Here is a 19,950-nt window from a genome sequence, read left to right on the forward strand (position 1 = left end):
CGCCCAGAGCGAGGATGCGGCGGCGCTCGCGGATGCTGCTGTGCTTCGCGCTGCTCTGGGTGCTGGGCATCGCCTACTACATGTATTCGGGGGGCGGCTCCGCGCTGGCCGCGGGCGCCGGTGGCGTCGGCAGGAAGGTGAGTGCCGCGAGGCCTGCGCGCCAACCCGGGCCTGCGGGTGCTGCGCCTTGCACCGAGCGGGACCCCAATCTGGACGCGCGAGGCAAGTTTCCTCCCGGTCCTCGAGCCAGCGGTGTGAGTCCCGGCTCTGCTCGGTCTCCCGCGGGCTCCGGGTCCTACACTTTGCCTCCGGGGCGCGGGCACCCAAGCCACGTATCACCGCGGGCTGGGCAAGCGGGGCCGCCCTCCAGGATCGTGGGGACCACCGTCCGTCCCTAGCCCCTGCGCCGGGATCATGGAGACTACCGTCCCGCCGGAGCCCCTGCGCCGGGATCATGGGAACCGCGGTCCCGCTGGACACCGGGATTCCCTAGCCCTGCGTCTGAACCTTGGGGACCGCCACCCCTGCACCTCTCTCCTGTACAGGGATCACAAGGACTCCCCTCCCTCGGGAGCCCGCGCTCCCCGCGCGGCGCCATGCGTCCAGACCGGGGGTATCACCGCCCCTCCAGACCTTCTGCGCCTTTCTCCGCACTACTCCCATTTTGCCCCCCGAACCCGGTGCCTCGATCACTGCGACCGCCCTCATTCCGGAGCCCCTGCGTCCTGGTCCTCACTCCGCCCAACTCGGCCCCAGACCCCCGCGTCTTGCGCCTGGGTCTTGGGGGGCCGCAGAGCCCCGGCATCCCAGCGATCCGAGGCGCGGTCCCGCCGGATTCCCCGCACCCGGCTCCCAAGACTTTAGGAGTCCTGCCAGATCCCCTTCACCCACGCCACATACTGCCTGCTCGGCCGCACTGCCAGACGTGCCTAGTCTCTTGAACTTGCATTTCCCAGCCCCAAGCTATTTTTGGAGGTCGGCTTTTCTCCGTGGATGTTTCCGTTAGGTAGGGGACTGAGCACCCAGTGATGAGGCCGCGGGGACCTGGACGCTTTGCCTTCCTAGGTCCTAGTTCCTCTAAGCGGTTTGTCTAAGGTACAGAGGAAACCCAGTGGAGGGTGAGGTTCTAGCTAGTGCGCTGGTGCTGTTGGCCTCTGTTCTCTCCGGAGGGCTTTTTTTTTTAAAACAACAACAACAACAACAAAACTGGCTCATGATCGTTTCCCAAAGTTCTGTAACCCTTATTACAGGTTGAGTGACAACACACACCCAGGAAAGACTGAGTGAATGGAGGTAGGCTAGGGGATTGGGTGCCTGAGCCCTAAGTCAGACCCTGAACGTCAAGGGCATGTGGCTGCCTTCTCTTTCCTTCCTGGCATCTTCCAGTCATTTCCAGCTGCAGGTGCAGAGGGAGGGAGGTGGAGGTGTCTTCCTTCACTCTTGGTGTATTTCATGATTCATTTTTATTTGCAGTAGCTAAAATGGAAACGTGTTTCCCTGTTCTTGGCTTGTGTGGCACTGACACTAAATCTCAGCTCTGCTTCTGGGATGGAAGATGTGTTCCTGGCCCCTGCTTGTTTTTAAGTCTAGGACATGGAGCCAGTGACTCTGAGCAGGAGTGATTCCTGAAAACTTTACCTCCCTGGTAGACTTATTTCCCCAGCCTTGGGAATAGTCAGGCTGCTGACAACTCTTTTTCCTATTTCACACAAAGAAAAGCAAACAGAGAAGCCCTTGGATCAGCACAAATGCACGGAAAAACACCTGTGGTGTCAACTTCCCAGGGGTTGTCTCTCCACTTCTGGGGGTTTCAGCTGGTGGAGAGTTGTCTGGTCTTCCTGTTAAGTCCTCCAGACACCTCTGAGGTATATGCTTTAGTTTTGAAGAAAGCCCAAGAACCCTTTGTGGTCTGATGAAGGCCATGCAGGAGAATAAGGGAGGTGTGGAGATTAACAGCTATATGTAGATTGATGACCTGGGATTGTTCTCTGTCAGTGATCCATAAATAATGCAATCCAGTCCCTTCTGGCCCTTCCTTCATGAGGCTTAGTAGATCTACTGGTAGTGGAAGAGGTGTGTAATGTAGTTGGTTTTGGAATTACAGTAGTGCACTCATCATCCTGTTGGATATAAGCGGAGGAGGCCAGTCATTAGTTACTGGGGTGAATGCAACCCTGCTGCCTTGAATCCCTAATCTATAGGAAAACTGTTTCCTCTGAATTGTTTCTGTGGGTTTACACTCTAGAAGATGTTCCCCATTTAGTTTGCCCTTATGATAACAGAAAATGTGTGGTTTGTTTAGCTTGTAAAACATGGACAGGGAAAGAAAGAATTGGAAAAGCTGGAGGTTTTCTTTTTTTCTTTTTAGAGGAAAGTGGACTGAATTTCTTCTCATGTTTCCTATTGTTCATGGCAGGGCTCTTCCGTGTTCAGCCAGTTTCTTCATGCCTTGGTGTTTTTTTTCACAGGGCTCCAAGCTTCAGGCCTGGGCTTTGGAGATTGTCTGAGGGAGGCGCGCTAGGATTTCTGCTGCTTCAGCAGCCGAGCCAGGCTCATCACTGTGTGCCCTGCCTGCTAAACAACTCCTCTCAGAACTGCTGTTCTCCATTTAGCAAAACCCAGAAAGTCGACACACCTTGGACTGCAGATTGACTGAACAAAGTAGTTAAAAACCAACTGTCAGCATTTGCTGGAAAACCCAGCACTCGATGCTGGAGGCAGTGCTGGGCTCCATGTATTGTTAAAGCAATTTATGCATAATGTTTAAAATTGCATTTCGTTTTCATTTGTATAAGTATCTCTCTTCCCATATTTGCTGATTTGCACTTCAAGAATGCCTTTCCTTTGAGCATCTTAAATGTTTTAAAATTTTAATCATGTTAAGTCTCCCTGGGGCCCTGGCATGCTGGCTATGGATGGAACTGCAGAGGAGAGGAAGGGATTTCTGTCGAAAGAAAGCTGCTCCTGGCTGTAGTGTGGCTGTATGGGTGGACAGGAAAGGTTCCCAGTAGGAGAGCAGTGAGCTCCATTCCGTGCCCTCCCTGCATGTACTCCTTGCAGGCTTGGGATGCATCTTTTCTCCTGGGAGCTGGTATCTGTGCAGTGTCCTGGCTCTGGGCCTCCAGGTGGAGGCGTTTGACCTTCAGCTTCTTGTAGGAAACACTGGGGAGGGGCTTCTCTTGAACTAGGGAGGGACCTTTGTGGGGGGTAACACTCAGTAGGGTGTAAAAGTGGAGAATGGACTTGGGACTATGCTGTAAAGGCCTTTGGATGGCAAGCCGGCAACTGGCTCTTCATCTGGCTGCTCTGGAGGGAGCCAGTACTGTTCAGGTGGAGGGCGGTGACAATGTCCTCAGATACTGAGTGACACCTTCTTTTGCTTAGTGATTCTCGCTGCCCATCAGTTTTTTCATTATAAGGTTGGAGGATTAGCATCCTTACACCTTGGGCCTCTTTTAGGATCGTATGTTCTTTGTCAGTGCTGAATAACTGATAGAAAAAAGAAAAATGGAGTGTCTTAGTTTTGTCAAGCCCTGTGTCCTTCTTGCATACCTCTGAAGAGAGGAATCTGAAGGGTTCCTTCCAGGCTTGCATTGGAATCTTCCATGCTGTTAATGATTCTTTTATGGGAAAATCTTCAGAGCACCCATACCATCTCTCCACCCAGCTGTAGTATCATGATGGGGTTCTCACTAGCCATCTGTCAGTAAAGAAAGTGCAGCTTGCCTTGGGGATAAAGTCCATGAGGATGGGGGCTGGGGTTATACCTGAGTTTCGACAGGTTGGGCTCCTGGCCTTTCCCCCTCTCCCTGATCCCTGGTCAGGAGGCGTAGCTACAGTGTATAGGAGGCTACCATATAGTGTTACCTGTGTCAGCAGGTCACCAGTGCTACGTGTACAGTATAAGAAAGGCCATTTGCTCTGGGCATGGTGGAACAGGCCTGTTATCCCATCCCAGCACTTGGGAGCTGGAAGCAGGGGATCCTGAGTTTAAGTCATGACCTACTATAGATTATATTCAAGTCCAGGCCAGTCTGGGCCCCTGCCTCAAACAACAATGAGAGTTGTAGAGGTGGGAAGGACACCAGGGAAAGCCCAGTCTTAGCCTAATCTACACTGTAAGATAAGCCTCAGTAAGGAAAATAAAGTCCCCTGCTTGGAATTCTGTCATGGCTGCCTCTGGGTGTGCAAACACAATGGAAACAGATTGTGATGATAAACACTACAAAAATAATGAGCTCTGCCCTGGGCCCTCTAGCAAAGTGAAAACGACACTGTCCACTAGTGGCTTGGGGTGGGGTTATCAGCCTGTTCAGCTTGCTGTGTGGGCTGCTGTGGATTAGGGGTGGCAAGACCCTGGAAGCAGGGAAAGGTTTTCAGGGGCTTTGGGCCTCTGTGATCTCCTCAGCATGCTGAAGGGAGGGGAGCGATAGAGAGCTTGCTGCCCTTTGGACCTAAGGGGAGATGTATGAGGTAGTGGGTCAAATGGTTAAGCTGGGAAGACAGGCCGATGCCTGTAGCCTCTCCCTGATGCTCTAGGTTCTTGGGTCTTTGTGGACAGTGTTCCTTTGGGAGGAGCAGGGTGTGTCAGGCCGAGGCCACTGCTCTGCCCACTTTCATGTTCAGAGGTTGAAGCAGAGCCTAGGAAGGAGGCAGGGGTTTCTGGGGAGGCCTTCAACTATCTCCTCCAGGGAGAAACCAGGCCTTGGCCAGGCCCACTCCTCTGAGATCTTGCTCTTTTCTCCCTGCATAGTCTGGGAGCTCCGCTTGGGGGTGACACTGAGACTTGGCTGCTAGGCAGAGGGACACACATATGTGGCTAGGCCTATGCAGCCAGGCTGTGCAATCTGGAGATGAGGTCCTTCTGGGCAGGTTCCCTTGTCTTCAGCACCCAGATCCCCCCAGGCTCCAGATGCCATCACTCTCACTATCTCACCTCTCCCTTTTGGGAAAAAAATATTTTTGAGAGAGAGCCTCCTTTCTGGACCTTCTCTTCTTGTTCAGTAGCTGTGGGGTGAACCCAGCCACCCAGAGGGCTGCTGTCCCTGCTTCCTTGCTACAAGTCAGAACAGTTGTTTCATTTTCACTGAAGCAGTGCTGGGATCCCATCCCACCCACATGGTCTCTGCTCCTTCCTGGTGAGGTGTCTTCAGATGCAAGAACCCTATAGTGCTTCCCACACAAACCGCCCAAGGAGCTCCTAGACAGGCCAGGCTCTGCAGGCAGCCGTCCTTCCTGGACGGTCATTGTTACTTTGACACTGGACAAGCTCACCATGGGCCTCTTGTCCCCTCAGGATGGAACTTAACTTTGTTCTCTCTGTGTAGGAAGATCCTGACCTTTGGCCCTGTGCCTGATCTTCAGGACTCACACCAGATTCAGAGGTGTGGAGTGCACAGCTTAGCCAAGAAGGCCTCTCTGCCTTGCTCCTCAGCGGATTGGGGCCCATTTCTAGGAAATAAAAAACTCAGGCCTGCTGGGCGTGGCGGTGCACGCCTTTAATCATGGCACTTGGGAGGCAGAGTCTCTGTGAGTTCAAGGCCAGCCTGGTCTACATAGTGAGTTCCAGGACAGCTGGGGCTACAGGGAGGCCCTGTCTCCAAAAGACCGAAAAAAAAAAAAAAACAAAAAACAAAAAAACAAAAAAACTCAGGCCTTAGCACCAATCAGTTTGCCTGCTGGGACCTTCCCCTTTCTTAGGTTCCTGTGCCTGGCATGGGCTGTAATGTTGGCACGTCTATACTTAGTCATGTCCAGTAGTGTGGGCCTAGGAAGCATGTGTCATTTTGAGCAGATTGAGTTTCTTAGCATGCGGAACTGTAGAAAGCCATGATTCATCTGAGCTGGGTTTGTAGAAAAACAGGTCTTCTTTCTTGGAGTCTCACATGTGGGGCTGTGTTTTGAGCTTTCCCGGGAGCCCTGTGTTGTAGACTTTGGCCCTAACAAAACAGCAGCTGAGGGTGGCTGTCTGGTGCCAGGTTATGCTGGCCACTCATGGCCCACCCTGTCCTTGCAGGCTCTGGTCCTGCAAGGGACCAGTGAATGGTCCCAGAAGTGCTCCCATGGAGCAGACAGTCTCTCCCAGGCCATCCTGTTGGCCACCTGGTCCTGCAATGTGGGTAGTTCCTGTCTCATGGGAGGAGCACCTGGGAGGGATGGGCAGGGTCACTGGGTTGCCATATGCATCTTGGCGGGGACCAGGACACTTGGGGGACAGTGGTTGCCTTTGTTCCGGGGGTTTCTCACATCCAGCAGGGCTAACATTTGGGACTAGAGGCTTATTTATCATGGGGTCTACCCTCTGCATTGTGGGAGGTTTGCAGCACTGCTGACCTCTGCCCACTGGGTGCCAGCTGCTCCTACAGGTTGTACCAGATGTTTCTGGGGCTTGGGGCAGAGTTGACCTGCCTGCTGAGGGTACTATTCATGGTTTTACTTTTTCTCTTCTCCCTGCACCTTTGTGGCTGGGCCTTCTCAAAAGGAGACAGCCAGCTGTGGGGGTCGGTGGGGGACTTGTGTGGGTTTTACATTTACAAATCTAATTCAAGCACTTGTAGAGCACCTGTTGTGTTCCAGGTGCTGCGTCCTAAAGAGCATCTTTTATCATACTGCTGAAGAACCACAGAGAGGGTGAGAAGCACTCCCAGGGTGGGTGGAAGAAACACCTGGGCTGTGGAGCCATGTGCAGCTGTGTCAAGATGTGACTGGCTCCCTAGGCTTCCTAGGCCCCTTTTTAAATTGATGGTATCCTTTCTCCTCATGGTGACATTAGGAAGGCAACATGCCCAGCAGTGTACTGATTGCAACCCCAGGTTTCTTGCCTTTTCTTCAGTTTCTATTTGTTGGTCATTGTTATACTCTTACCTCAGGCCTAGGCCTTCCCTGAAATGGCCATCCTTGGTATATCTGACAGGAGTGACACCAGGCTCTGTTCCTTTCATCCTCTCACCCAGTGTCTCCTGAGACTCTGTGTACCTAGCATGGCTGTGTCTGAAATCCTGGGAGCCCAGCAGATGGAGGTTCCTGTGCTTTTACTCCACTGGGGGCCAGATAGTAGACAGCTTGACAGAAGGGCAATATGGAAGGTGCCAGTGCTGGAAAAGCAGCGTGGGGGGCATGAGGCAGAGGCTGCAGGTCATGGAGAAGTTGGATCCAGTCAGGCCTTGAGGCCCTGGGCCTCTGGCTCTCTTTGCTCCAGAGGCTCTGGGCTCCTTGGGGTCCAGTTTCGGCCTGTATTCTTCTGCTCCTGAGTAGAACGAACCAGCGTCTCCTGGGGTTCTTGTCTTGAGTTTGCCGTCACAGGGATGCTGGGCCTTCTGTTCCTGTTTGCATGGTCACCACATGCACTTGTTTGGATCCCATACTGGCTGTCACTCCCCCTTCCTCTCCCATGACCTCAGTTGCTAGATGCATCTGTGGCTCTGTGTGTTGGATTTGCTGGCTAACCTCCGTGAAGTGCAGGTCATGCTGGGTAGCAGTTCATGGTCTAGGCTCAATGAAAGAACATTGTGCGTTTATAAAGCGTTGTCCCCACACATCAGCTCTCAGAGAGCCTTGTGTCTGAGCCGTGGTTTCAGCCCAGGGTTTCCACTGCCGCATCAGGAACAGCTGGAGGTGCAGGTGGGGTTGTCCATTCACAGTGGCAGGAAGCAAGAGGCCAGAACCTGCTGATGCCCAGCTTTGTAGGGGTGTCGCTTTGTAGTGTGGCCTATGGTGGGGCTCTGGGATTTGTGGTGTTTGACCTCACTGCCTGCAGCCCCTGAGGGAAGTTAGCTGGTGGAACACAGAACTCCACCCGAGTGAGAGCTAAACTCCCAGGGCAGGCACGTGTCTCCCAGGGTTTGTTAGATGAAGTCCTCAGGGTCCTGGAGGAAGGGCTGGAGTGACTATGTCAGTGGAGCACAGGCAATGCTGAGGCCTTCAGGCTCAGGAGCACTGCAGAGGCTTCTCACTTTCGCCTGCAGTCTGGGCCAGGCGTGACCCAGGCGTCCTTGCTTTGGAAAATTGACAGGCTTGGGATGAAGGGTCTTCTTCAGCTAAATCATCTGGGACAGGAGCTTGTGGAGCTTGTGCAAATTAAAGGCTTGTGCTTGGAGCTGCCTATAAATTAAGTGCTCTCTCATTAGGTCTTGGGCAAGTGTGGACACTCATGTTGGGGATGTGCGTGGCTGCGGGGGTGCTGAGCCGCTTGGCCCAGCATGGGATGCTGTCTTATTCTTCCTGCCTCTGGCTTTCCTGTTGACCCACATGCTAAGCCTTTGCTCAGTGACTTTCCAAAGGTGACTACCTCCCCATCCCCTTCCTGTCCTGCCTGTCCCCTGTCTAGGGAGCTCCCTGGTGGTTTGCCTTCCCAGCTCACTTTCTCTTCATTTGGAATATTCCTTTTTCATCAACTCCAAGACAAGGTTATTTGTAAAATATGAGCCACTAGGAGAGAGAAAAAAAACACAACACTGCCTGTTGAACCGAATAACACCACTTCTTATCAGCTAATGTTTTTATTTTCTACTTATTGAAAGAGCTCTTTCAGACTTAATTAGACACCAATTTTTCCATATATCGCTTTTTCTCATAGATACAAAGGAAAAATGTAAGTGGAATATATTACATAATGTGTTCCTAAAACTTTTTCAGAGTCCGGTCACTCTGAATCACTTTTTGCCTGCTTTCCTCTAACAGTTGTCCACTGTGGCACCAGTGGCATAGCGTGCTCAAAGGTGGGGGGGGGGGACCACGACCCATAAAAATGCTAAGGATTGCCAGACATGGTGGTATGAGCTTTTGATCCCTGCCCTCTGGCAACAGAGGCAGGTGGATCTCTTCAAGATTGAGGCCACCCTGTTCCACATCTTAACGTCCAGATGGACTGGGACTAGGCAGACCTTGTCAAAACAATAACAGCAAAACAACAGAAAAGCCCACTGTGGGCTGTTGGCCCTGGACAGCTTGGCAGTTGTGTAATTAACTAGCCCTTCACTCTTCTGGGAATCCTGCCGAAGTCCCCATTTCACTGTCAGTTCCCATTCTACCCTGATAGGATTTCTAGGGATTACTGTTTCTGGATTTTCTTCTTCGCTTTTGACATAGGTCCAGAAGATTGAGGTATTGAGCTCATCCTAATGCATTGAGGTGCTTGCTTGGCCCATGGGAGACACAGCCCAGTTTCTTGTGTTAAATTGTGGGCAAAGAATATCTCAGAATGGATCGATCATGGTTTTTTGCCTCACCCATGAGAGCCCAGTTGTATCCTGGGTCTCTGACAGAGAAGACTGTCCCCTCCCCCTGTTAGAATGTGTCCGCTAGCATCTGTCTACTCCATTCCAAGAATCCTGGTAAACAGTACTTATTATTTCAGAGAGCAGCTGTGCGTGTATACCCCTCCCCCCAAATATTCAGGAGTATTGACTGTGTAGAGGTCACCTTGGGTGCCGGGTGTTCTGTAGGGAGCTTCCAGTTACAAAAGAGACAAGAAGAGCCCCTTCTGTGGCTCAGGAAGACGCAGTGAGGTTTTATCATGGCTGCTTCTGAGGTCCTATAAGATCCTCACAGGATAGTAGCCACCGTTTGCCACCAGTTTATCCTAAGAATCATCTAACTGCCTTGGATGCTCCTTTGGAGAGCCCTTGGTGGTGGAGTATGAGTCAAGTAGGTGTGAGTCAGTGACACCTAAGCTGCCACCAGCAGCTCACAGCCGCTTACTCACCAGGGCTGGCATGGATGGCCACTGGGGCTCCTCGCTTGCTCGCCCTGTGTGACAGCACATCTGGCTCTGTACCAGCACCTTGCCTTATCATGGGTGGGAGGCTGGGATGGGAGGTGACCAGTAAGTCTATAGTCCTCCTTTTTGTTTCTGCATCAGGATATTCTTGCAAAATCACACATACTATATTGTGTATGTAATGGGAAATTTTGGCAAGGATGTGATACTGCATATTTTCTGTAAGGTGTTATTCCTAGTGACTTCAGTTTTTATCAGCTTTGTGGCTATGATGCCTGAAAGGCCTTAGAAGTACTTGTGTGTCTTGTTTCTCAGCAGGCCTGGGGCTATGTCCGGCTGTGAATTTTTTCCTGTGTGCACATGTTCAGTTTTTGGCAGACTCAGAGGTTATCAGGCCGCTCTTCAGGTTATGCAGCAAACAAAGTCTGAGTTTTAAGGTCCCAACAATAAGGCTTCAGGGAAAGCCAACACTGGCTTGCCTGTTTTTGAACTGTGTCCCTGACATGATGGATAGCAGGTCTTTCTCACATGGACAAAACCACACCTGCAGTCCAGGAAGGTGTTGATTACAGAGTGATTGTCTGCTTATCCTCCATCAAAACTGCTGATGCATGGAAGCCAGGAGGGGTGTGTCTGGGTTTTTGGGTGGTCTGAGGACCAGGCCCAAGCCAGACATTGTGAAAGGGGATATGGCTGTGACTGCCCAGCCTTACCACTGGGCTCATGGAGGCAGGTTGGGGCTCTTGTGGCTTGTTGCTGGCAGGGGTAACCTAGGAAGACACATAGTACTAGGCATCATGGACTGCCACCTAGCATCAGCCTAGGTTGGCATGAACTAGTGTGTTGTGTCTTAGGAAGGAATGGACTATCTCCTCTGCCTGAGGGTGGGTCTGCCTTGGCTGTCATCATTGCAGTAATGTTTTGTTTTGGAGTTTTTCTCTGTAATGGGCAATGGATGGCACATGGCCTGTGTTGGCCCCCAAGGGTGTTTTCTGATAGTCAGAGAATATCCATTTCTACCCCAGCCTTCAGAGATACCAGGCACCATTACCAGTGTGCCACAGGTGTCTGTAAGCAAAGTGCTCATCAGAGTTGTTGGCTCAAAGACAGGCAGACTCAGAGGAGGGAGGCTGTTGTATATCAGGGACCAGGCTCCCAGTAGAAACCCCAGCTGCCGGGATCCACAAGCAGGTCTGATGTTAGGCCTGAGGGCATTGCAGCAGTCTGCAAGCAGTGGTTTCTCTGCCGCTGGCCACCAAGGATCCCAGTGCAAGAGGGTTCCCTCACAACTCCTAAGACCACCTTAGGGGATTTGGAAGCAGCTAGGATACTGCATGGGATCTGGCTCTGGGACACCTCTCCAGGGCTGGTGTTACATGGCAGAGAGGACACAGAGTAAGAAGGACTGGGCCTAGGCTTGAGCCAGGCAGGCTGGGTATGAATTCTGGCTTCCTGGGTGGCCCTGGGGCCTCCAGAGAGTCACTTAACCCCTCTGTGTGGCTCCCCTGCTTGCCTGTCTCAGAAATTGCTTGGTCAGGAGCATGTAAGTATGTATAAACTGCTCAGATTGGTCCTGGTGTGCACACAGGAGTGCTCAGCAGTGGTGACGGCAAGTTATCCATGTTAAGTGGTATATTAAAGGTGGGGAGGCAGATGCTGACACACCTGTGGAGCCTCCACACAGCAGGGACATAGTCCTACAGAAGTGAGTTGTTTTGGAAGAAATGAGATGACAGGACTGAGTGTGGAGACTAAATCCAGCAAACTGGCAGGGGTCCCACTATGGGAGTCAAGGGGACCCTGGTCTGATACACAGACTTCAGCCTTCGTATTTAGTGAGTGCTGGGTTTCTTGAGGATTCTTTCTCAATTTCATCCCTTTAATTCTTGTAATTTGTCTTTGAAAATTTGTGTCAGGATATATGTTTTTTTTTTAAGCTATATAATTAGTTTTTATGTGTTTTTTCTTTCCTCATCATCCTGAGCTGTTATCTGAATGCTGCCTGCTGCTTGAAAACTTTCCCACAAGGTTCTGATTGGTTGACATTCTTTTCGTTTTATTAGTTCAGCTTCTGCTTCCTTTTGAAACTGTAGGTGACACACGCAAGACAGATGAATAATTGTGGCAACACAACACAGCCCCGCTGCAAGGGCCCAGGACTGCCTCTGTCAGTTGGCTCAGAGCTCCCACAAATGCAGAGTAACAAATTTCATTGTGTAATGATCATAGCAAACTTAATCTAAAATCTGGATGTTGGTGAGAGAATGTGACATGAAGAAGACCCCAGATCACCCCTGAGTGGCTCTTGGGTCCTTGTCTGCATGGCTCATGAAGAGGGATGTGATGGGATTAGGAATGAGGGCAGTGCCCAAGGGTTACCCCCATATGCACACATGCTTGTTCTCCCTCTTGTGGGGCAGCCAGGCCCTTTTGCTGGAGAGTGGACATGGGTAAGATGTCAGACAAGGAATATCAGATGAGGGACAGTGGCTTTCCCTGCCCTCCAGGTCTCTTTCCCTCCTTTTGGCCACCTGGTATCATGGATTTGGGAAGGTCCCTGTTATGGGGAAGCTGTGGCACTGTGAGCTTTGAGTGTCATGTGTGGGGGTTCTCCTTTAAGGTATTCCCATGAAATAAAATGCAGTGATCGTCCCAGGGCACCATGGAGCAGAACAGGCTTTATGGATTAGTTTGTGGCTCTAGGGCTGACTGGGAGTCTGGCTTGCCTCACCTTTCTGGTCCCCCAGATGCCCAGGCTGGTCGACTCTCCCACCCCTGTGGTTCTCACTGCGTCTACACCCATCCCTTAGGTCCTAGTGTAGAATTCTGTTCTTTGAGCATAATAGCTATTACCATCTTAATCAGAGCACTTGTGACAAGAGACCTTTAAGATTGGGCCTGTTACGGTTCCGTCATAGGACGGTGTGGGGAGAGTCATTAGACCTCCACCTGAGATCTGGCCACCCCTTCCTACACCTTCCAGCTGTACATGGTCTCTCCAGGTGACAGTATATTGCATGTGGACCATTTACTGAGGGGGGATTCCATCTATGTAGCTATGGGGAAGTCAGCATCCACACTGGGGTGAGACTTTTGGTGGTACTGCTGATTTGGGGGTCACCCATGCTCTGTAGGTACCCCCATAAACTCCTTAGTTCACAAGTTGAACTTTGGTGGAATGGTTACTTTGGTCTATTGTTGGTGCCCTGTCTGGGGAAGTAGATAATTGATTACATCTCCCTAGGAAAGTTCATGCAATACCTGTGTCTCCATCCCCAGGTGTCTCCTTTGTCCCTTGCCCAGTGTGGACCTGAAGGAGAGTCTGGTTCAGACACCTTCTATGTTTTCTGTTTCACTCTAGGGAGTATGGAAGCTGTCTGTCAAAATAGGGAGGCTTTGCCTCAGAGCACAGTACACAGAATATTTGACTATTATCAGGGTTCTCTAGAGGAACAGACTGATGTGTGTGTGTGTGTGTGTGTGTGTGTGTGTGTGTGTGTGTGTGTGTGTGTGTGTGTGTGTGTGTGTGTATGTGTGTGTGTGTGTGTGTGTGTATCTCATATGGGATTTACTAGCTTGGCTTCTCAGCAGCCCCAGTCTAGCTAGCACTGGAGGATTCCTGGAGCACTATTGGTCTTCAGTCTACATTAGAACCTGAAGAAGTTGGTTCTAATGTCAGCAAAGGAAGGCCACAAGCAGCAAGATATAAATTTACTAGTGAGAATGCAGGCAAGCAGGCAAAAAGCAAGCTTCCTTCTTTCATGTCCTTTTATTTGAGCTGTCACCAAAAGCTGCTGCCCACATTTAGGGTTGGTCTTCCAGCTTCAATTAATCAAGAAAATCCCTCACAGGAGTACCCAGTGGCTTGCATTTTAGTTGATTCCACATCTAGTCAAGTTGACAACCAAGGCTAGCCATCATATTGACAGAGCCTGGAAAGCTGGCCATCCCGCTGACAGTCAGAAGGTCACAGGTGAGAAGATACAGTGAAGGGCCACTTAGCAGCTGGGCCGCTGGAGCAGGGGAGTGGGCCAAGAGAGGTGGCGTGCAGCTCCTAGTGCTTACAATGTGTTGAGACATTCAAGACTTAGAGCCCCACTCCAAAGCATTAGTCCTTCCTTCAGAAAGCTGCCTTGCTTTTGAGTGGTGCTGTGTTCAGGGTTGAACTTCCTCAAGGGAGTGACATTGTGGACTCACTGTCTTTATCCAGCGCACCTGGAGTGGTTGGGACCAGCTGTAACTGCGTGGCCCATAGTGTTAGAAATCCCCTGGCCTCAGCATTCCTTCTCAGGTGGCCTATGGTCCTACTGTCCACATAATTCCAACCTGCATATGAGCCTGCTGGAGAAGAGGGGTGCTTGTAGCCCCCAGGTGCTGTGTGTATGCTGCTGGGTGTTGTGCCTCCCTCCCTGGGACTCTGCCCCTGGGATCTGCTGTGTGAGGTAGTTCTCACCTGCTGGTCAAGGTAAAGGAATCAGCATCATTCCTGGAGTGAATTGGCTTTTTCTCCAGGTCCAGGAGGATTAGGTGACAAGCATCTCATTTCCTCCTGAAACTCTTCATTTCAGTTGCACTCACCTGGCTCAGCTGTTTGTGTTAAGCCATCAGGTTCCAGCATTAGTGAAGTTGCCATTCTACCTAGTGGAGAGATAGCGTGGGGATGCTGAGCTGTTTCGGGTGCAGAGATAGAGCAGGATTGCACCTGCTCTATCCTTTGTTCTTTACATTCAGGGGTTAGCCTTTCCTCCTGCCTGGATTTTTAACTTTGTCAGCCGATCATTTATAAAGCTATTGATAATGACATTAGTGTAAGGCTTTCAGACAGGACAAATGGATTTGTGTATGTGAAATGTTGGAGACATGATGAGGTAGAAATGGACCCCTCAAAAGTTTCCCCCTCAGTCAGAACCCCTGCGGAACTGGGCCCTTCCTGCAGAGGGGTGGCACCAACAGATGGGAAGGTTGTGGAGAACTAAGGATAGTACTTTAATCTGGGTTGAGATTTTTTTTAAGATTTATTTTTATGTTTATATGTATTGGGGGCGGTATATGCACATGAGTACAGTTGCCCATCAAGTCCTGAAGAGAGTGCTGGATCCCCTGGAGCTGGAGTTACAGATGGTTGTGAGCCATTTGATGTAGGTGCTGGGAACCAGACCTGGGTCCTCTGCAAGAGCAGCAAGCAGTAGTAACCTCCAAGTTATCTCTTCAGCCCCATGGGATATGATATTCTTAATGTGCCTGGGTTGAATCACTTGGAGCCACTGGTAACTGGTTAATGAACACAGCAGTGTCTGCCACACTGTTTATGCTTTTGGGGTCTACCCTAGTGCTCTAGGGAGGGGCAGGTGACAGCTTGGGACTGCAGTCCTTGTTGGGTTCAGGCTTCAGCCCTACCCTCCTGAGTCTCACATCCTTCCTAGAGGTATAAATGCAGGTCACAGGGGTCACTATGTGGAACTGCTGCAAGACTCACTAGATGTCACTTGACAAGCAGTGATGTGTCAAGCACATCTAGGATGTAGAAAGAAGTCCTCCATAAAGCCTGTGTGTGGTCTCCTCCCACCAGGAGTGAGGAATCTCACCTGTGAAGGGTCCTGGTCAGGGCTGACCCCTGCACTTCTGTTTGCAGACTCTAAGGCCAGTGTCAGCACTGCTCCTTGCTAACTAGCGCAACACTAGAGATCTAGCAGGCAGGGATCTAGCCTGCTGGGGCATGCCTCAGCTCCATACTTTTAAGAGCTTGCTCCCCTGGTGCCCAGCACTAATTATTGTATTTCCCAAATGGAATGTATGCAGGATGAAGGACCTGCCTTTGAAACAGGTCCTGCATTAAGATCAAATTCCAGGGCCAGCAGGAGCCTCCAACTCCTTCTTGCCGCCCTCTCCTGTCCTCTCCTCACCTGTGCCTTGGCTCTTGCTCTTCCCTTTGCTCCTTCACTGTTAGCCTCCACTGTGGTCCTTTGATTCTCAATCTGGCTGCTCTTAGGAATACCTGGGCGGGCTTTTAAATCACAGAGATCCAGGACCTACCCTGAGCTACCAGCCAGGAGGTCTAGCTGTGCCATGTGCCTTCATATGTGGGAACCTCTGATGGAGGCTTTCTTAAAGTTTCATCTTTGGGGAGCCCCTGCTCAGATCAGAGCCTTGTGTGGTGCCCCCCTCTTACGGTGTTGCTATGGGGTTTGGTCTTCTGTTGTGGAAAACTTAGGTACCGGCTTCTGGAGTTGACTTCTTTCTCTCTGTGGAGGCTTGATGAATCTGCTTCCCCATCCCAGGATCCTTCTCTGTAGATGTGATACTACCTCCTCAGTCTCAGTGTGCTGTTTATCCTGTGGTGCGCTCAGGCCTTACCCATCAGCCCCAGCTGTGATGTGGAGCTGGGACTGCATCTGGTTTTGTTGTAGCACCCTGCCAGGCTCTCCTGAGAGGTGGGAGGTAAGGGTTTGGTTCCCCTCTGGTTCCTGTTGTCCCTGCTGTAGCTACACTTCAGACTGTAGTTTTCCTGATTCTCGCAGTCTTTGGTCCCTCACCCTGGGGTCCCAGCCTTGAGTGTCTCAGCCCTGAGGGGTGTAGAGGCTCAGTAAGTCCAGCCTCCTCTCTGGGTTTCCTTAGATCTAGATAGAAACTATCCCTTGCAGTTGTGACCTCCCTGACATCTGTAAACCAACCCCCCCCCCGCCCTTCCCTGTATGGTCCAGGCGACGATTTACATTAAAGCCCTGCCCCCCATCTGTTGGAGAAGCCCGAGTAGTTCTGATGGAGTCTGGCTGATTGGTGAGACCTGCTTTCCAACACTGTAGCAGACGGTGAGTGGATTACATGCATTAGATTGTGGTTCACAGTACTCTCTGGAGTTGTGGTCTGTCCTCCTGACAGGACTATAGAAGGGCATCTCTGAAACATTCTCTTCTCTCCAGCCATTTTCCTAAGGCCTCAGCCAGACTACGAGTGGGTTCCTGGAAGGGGTCACTGCTGATGACTGACCCCCCACCCCCATCCATTCTGTCAGGTCTTTTGGCTTTACTTTTAGAGAGTGACAGTTCTAACAGTCCTTCCAGAGTCAGTGTACATTCTCTGTAACTAGAGTCAGTTATGGATGGTCACTGGCTATGTTTTAGGCTACAGATATTCTTAAAAAGACTCCAGGCAGCTTGTTAGGAAGTGTGTCTATTATGAGTAAATGCAGATTTAATAAGAGTTTAAAACTGTAGGGCTGGGCTGTCGAGATGGCTCAGTGGGTCAAAGCACTTACTGTGCAAGCCCAGTGACCTGAATTTGATCCCTGGAACCCATGATGGAAGGAAAGAACCAGCTCTCAAAAGTTGTCTTCTGACCTCCACATGTACCCACACTCATATCATATACACATAATTAGTGGTGGCGCACACCTTTAATCCCAGCACCCAAGAGGCAGAGGCAGGCAGATCTCTGTGAGTTCAAGGCCAGCCTGGTCTACATAGTGAGTTCCAGGCCAGCTGGGGCTACTGGGAGACCCTGTCTCAAAAAAAGACCAAAAAAAAAATTATATATACAAATTAAAAACAAGAACTGCAGGGCTGTATAATTTTGGTATGGGAGACAACGTGAGACTGGAATGGATATGGAGAATTGGATGGATGGAGGATGGAAGGAGGGTCATGAAGTGCCTGGCGCTCCTGTGCTGATTCTTCCTGCTGGTGCTTCTCCTCTGTGCATAGTTCAGCACTCAGCACAATCTGGCATGGCAGAGGCTATCCCCTCAGATCGCTTAGCAACCCAAGGGTCTCCAGGATCTACTCAGTTTCAGCAAGTCAACCTACAGGTGGAAGTTGTGGGGTCAGGATGCAGGACAGTCTGCTCTTCACTTCAGTGTAGACTCTGAGAGATCTGAGGCTGCATCCTAGACAAGTCTGAGGAGTTCTGGGCCACAAGTCCCTTTCTTGGGAATTGACTGGCCTTCAAGGGTGGTGACCCCAGGGTCCTATTCTGATGGATGGCTCCATCATTGGGGCTGGCACTTTCTTCTTCCTCTGCCTGCATGCTGCTTCTCATGTCCAGGCCCCCAGGAGCCTGGGACAACAGTCTAGAATCTTCATAGATGTGACCTTGGGGTCTGGAAGTCCCTCTTTGCTAACCTGAAGCTCAGCTCATGCTTAGACACCCAGCCCTTATACTGGGAAAGGAAGTTCTGTGGAGGGCCTTGGAGGCTGAGGTGGCATGGAGGAGGCTCATGCCTCAGGCAGGCAAGAGGCGTAGTGCCAATACCCAGTCTCCCTACCTGGTTGGTGGAGTTCCAGGCCCAACCAGTCACCAAGGATTTGAGACACAGACTGTTTACAGAGGGTGTGTGTAAGAATGGTGGCCAGAACTCCTGCTTGCTGTGAGCCCAGGGCTTGTGTTGGATATGGTGTGAGCCAGAGGCAGAACTGGAGCCCGCCCAGCTGGTAATGGCACAGGGTTTCCCTGGGGGCCCTCACCAGCCTAGGTGCTACCTAGGCTACTTTTGGTTTAGGAGGGGCCATAAATCAGCTGTGTATACATCTTATTCTAACACCTGTCCCGTTAGGTAGAGAAAAAAATTTCCCTTTTAAGAAAGTTCTAATTACTGAGCTGAAATATTAACATGTGCTTATCTGAGGTGATTAGGACTAAAGCGGCCTGGTCGCACAGCTCAGTCATCTGCTTAAGTGACCATGCATGTGTTAATGCACAGCTTATCAGAGAACCGCAAAGGCAGGGCAGCTATAGGAGGGCTGGCATCCCGCTTTCTCCCTCCTCCATACCCTCCTCTCCTCCGGCTTCCCTCCTGCCTCTCCCCTCTCCTCCCCTTCTCTCTGCCCCTCCTCCTCCCTATCCTCCTTCTTCGCACTCTCCTCTTCTTCCCCATTCTCTCCTTTCCCATGTCCTCCTTCTTCCAGTCCTCTATTTTCTCTCCTCCCTCTTCCCCCCATCCCCAGGACCTCTTTCTATCCTTGGAGGGTGAAGTGGGAAACAGATCAGTGTCTGTTCACGGCTCTCTCTGCTTAGAGACAGCTATGCTGTCAGTGTAGAGTCACTATGAGTGATTCTGATGACTGACCATAGAAGCTGTGTTTCTCTTTGGGTTTGATCCGCATGGGTCTCTCCATGCTCCATGTAAAAGGCTGCCTCAGAGACAGCTGGTGAGTGAGCTCCAACGTGACTGATTCCTTCTTGCATCTGTTGATTGTTGAGACACAAACAAAATGGCCCCTCCTGCTACTGCATTGCTGTGAGAACCTGGGATCACACTGAGTACCATCTGGAGCTCATGATAAAGAAGGTGGAGAGTGACAGAAAGGGAAAGGACTTGTAGGACATTGAATTCCTGCCCAGGGTCACAGGTGACTTCAGTACCACAAACATGCCAAACTTTTGTTATACTTATTTGCTATGTTGGGAATTGACCCAGGCCATTGTACATGCTAAGCAAGTGCTGTACCATTGAGCCTCACTCTCAGCCCTTCAGTCCACATTGTTAAAACAGTGGGTAGCCTTCTCAGAAGATATCCATTTTTATCATGTCAAGATTATCAGTTTTTGTGAATGAAATACATTTCCTTTTTTGTCTTTGTAATATTTAAAAATTGTGGCAGGATATACATATAATTTGTCTTCACCATTTTAAGTGTACAGTTCATTGATATTAGTGTCTCCATATAACCATCACCACCATCTACCTCTTAAAACAATACTGCCTGTGGGGCTGGAGAGATGGCTCAGCAGTTAAGAACACTGCTTGTTCTTGCAGAAGATCCGGGTTTGAATCCCAGCACCCACATGGCACCTAACAACTGTCCATAACTCCAGTCCCAGGGGATCCGACAGCCTCCTCTGACCTCTGCGGGCATTGGGAGCACTTACCTACATGCAGGCAATGCATGAATACACATAAAATAAAAATATAAATAAAATATTAAAAAAAAACCAATAGTGCCTGTTAAACCCTTACTTCCCCCCATCCCCCAGCCCAAGGCAGCCTCTTCTTTCTGTCTTAATGCGTTTTATTTTCTTGGTACCTCCTTTATGTAAAATCAAATGACCGACTTGTTTTGCTTAGCATGCCGCCCTTTAAATTCACATATGTGAGCCTGGTGTGGTAGTGTACACCTGTAGTCCCAGCACTTGGGAGGCAGAGGCAGGTGGATCTCTGTGAGTTCAAGGCCAGCCTGGTCTACATAGTGAGTTCCAAGACAGCTGGGGCTACAGGGAGACCTTGCTTCAAAAAGACA

At 50.6% G+C, this 19,950-nt stretch overlaps 1 protein-coding gene across 1 annotated transcript in view; it reads left to right on the forward strand.

The window, feature by feature from the left end:
- Positions 1-6: 6 nt before the first annotated feature.
- Positions 7-19,950, forward strand: part of Galnt2 (polypeptide N-acetylgalactosaminyltransferase 2) — a 142,918-nt gene continuing 122,974 nt past the window's right edge. The window contains exon 1 of the mRNA XM_008845781.3: positions 7-137. Coding sequence (XP_008844003.1) covers positions 15-137 — 123 coding nt within the window. The 5' untranslated portion in view covers positions 7-14. The remainder of the gene's footprint in view (positions 138-19,950) is intronic.

Source organism: Nannospalax galili, unplaced genomic scaffold (assembly GCF_000622305.1).
Source record: "Nannospalax galili isolate Female #2095 unplaced genomic scaffold, S.galili_v1.0 scaffold702, whole genome shotgun sequence".
Lineage (NCBI taxonomy): Eukaryota > Metazoa > Chordata > Mammalia > Rodentia > Spalacidae > Nannospalax > Nannospalax galili.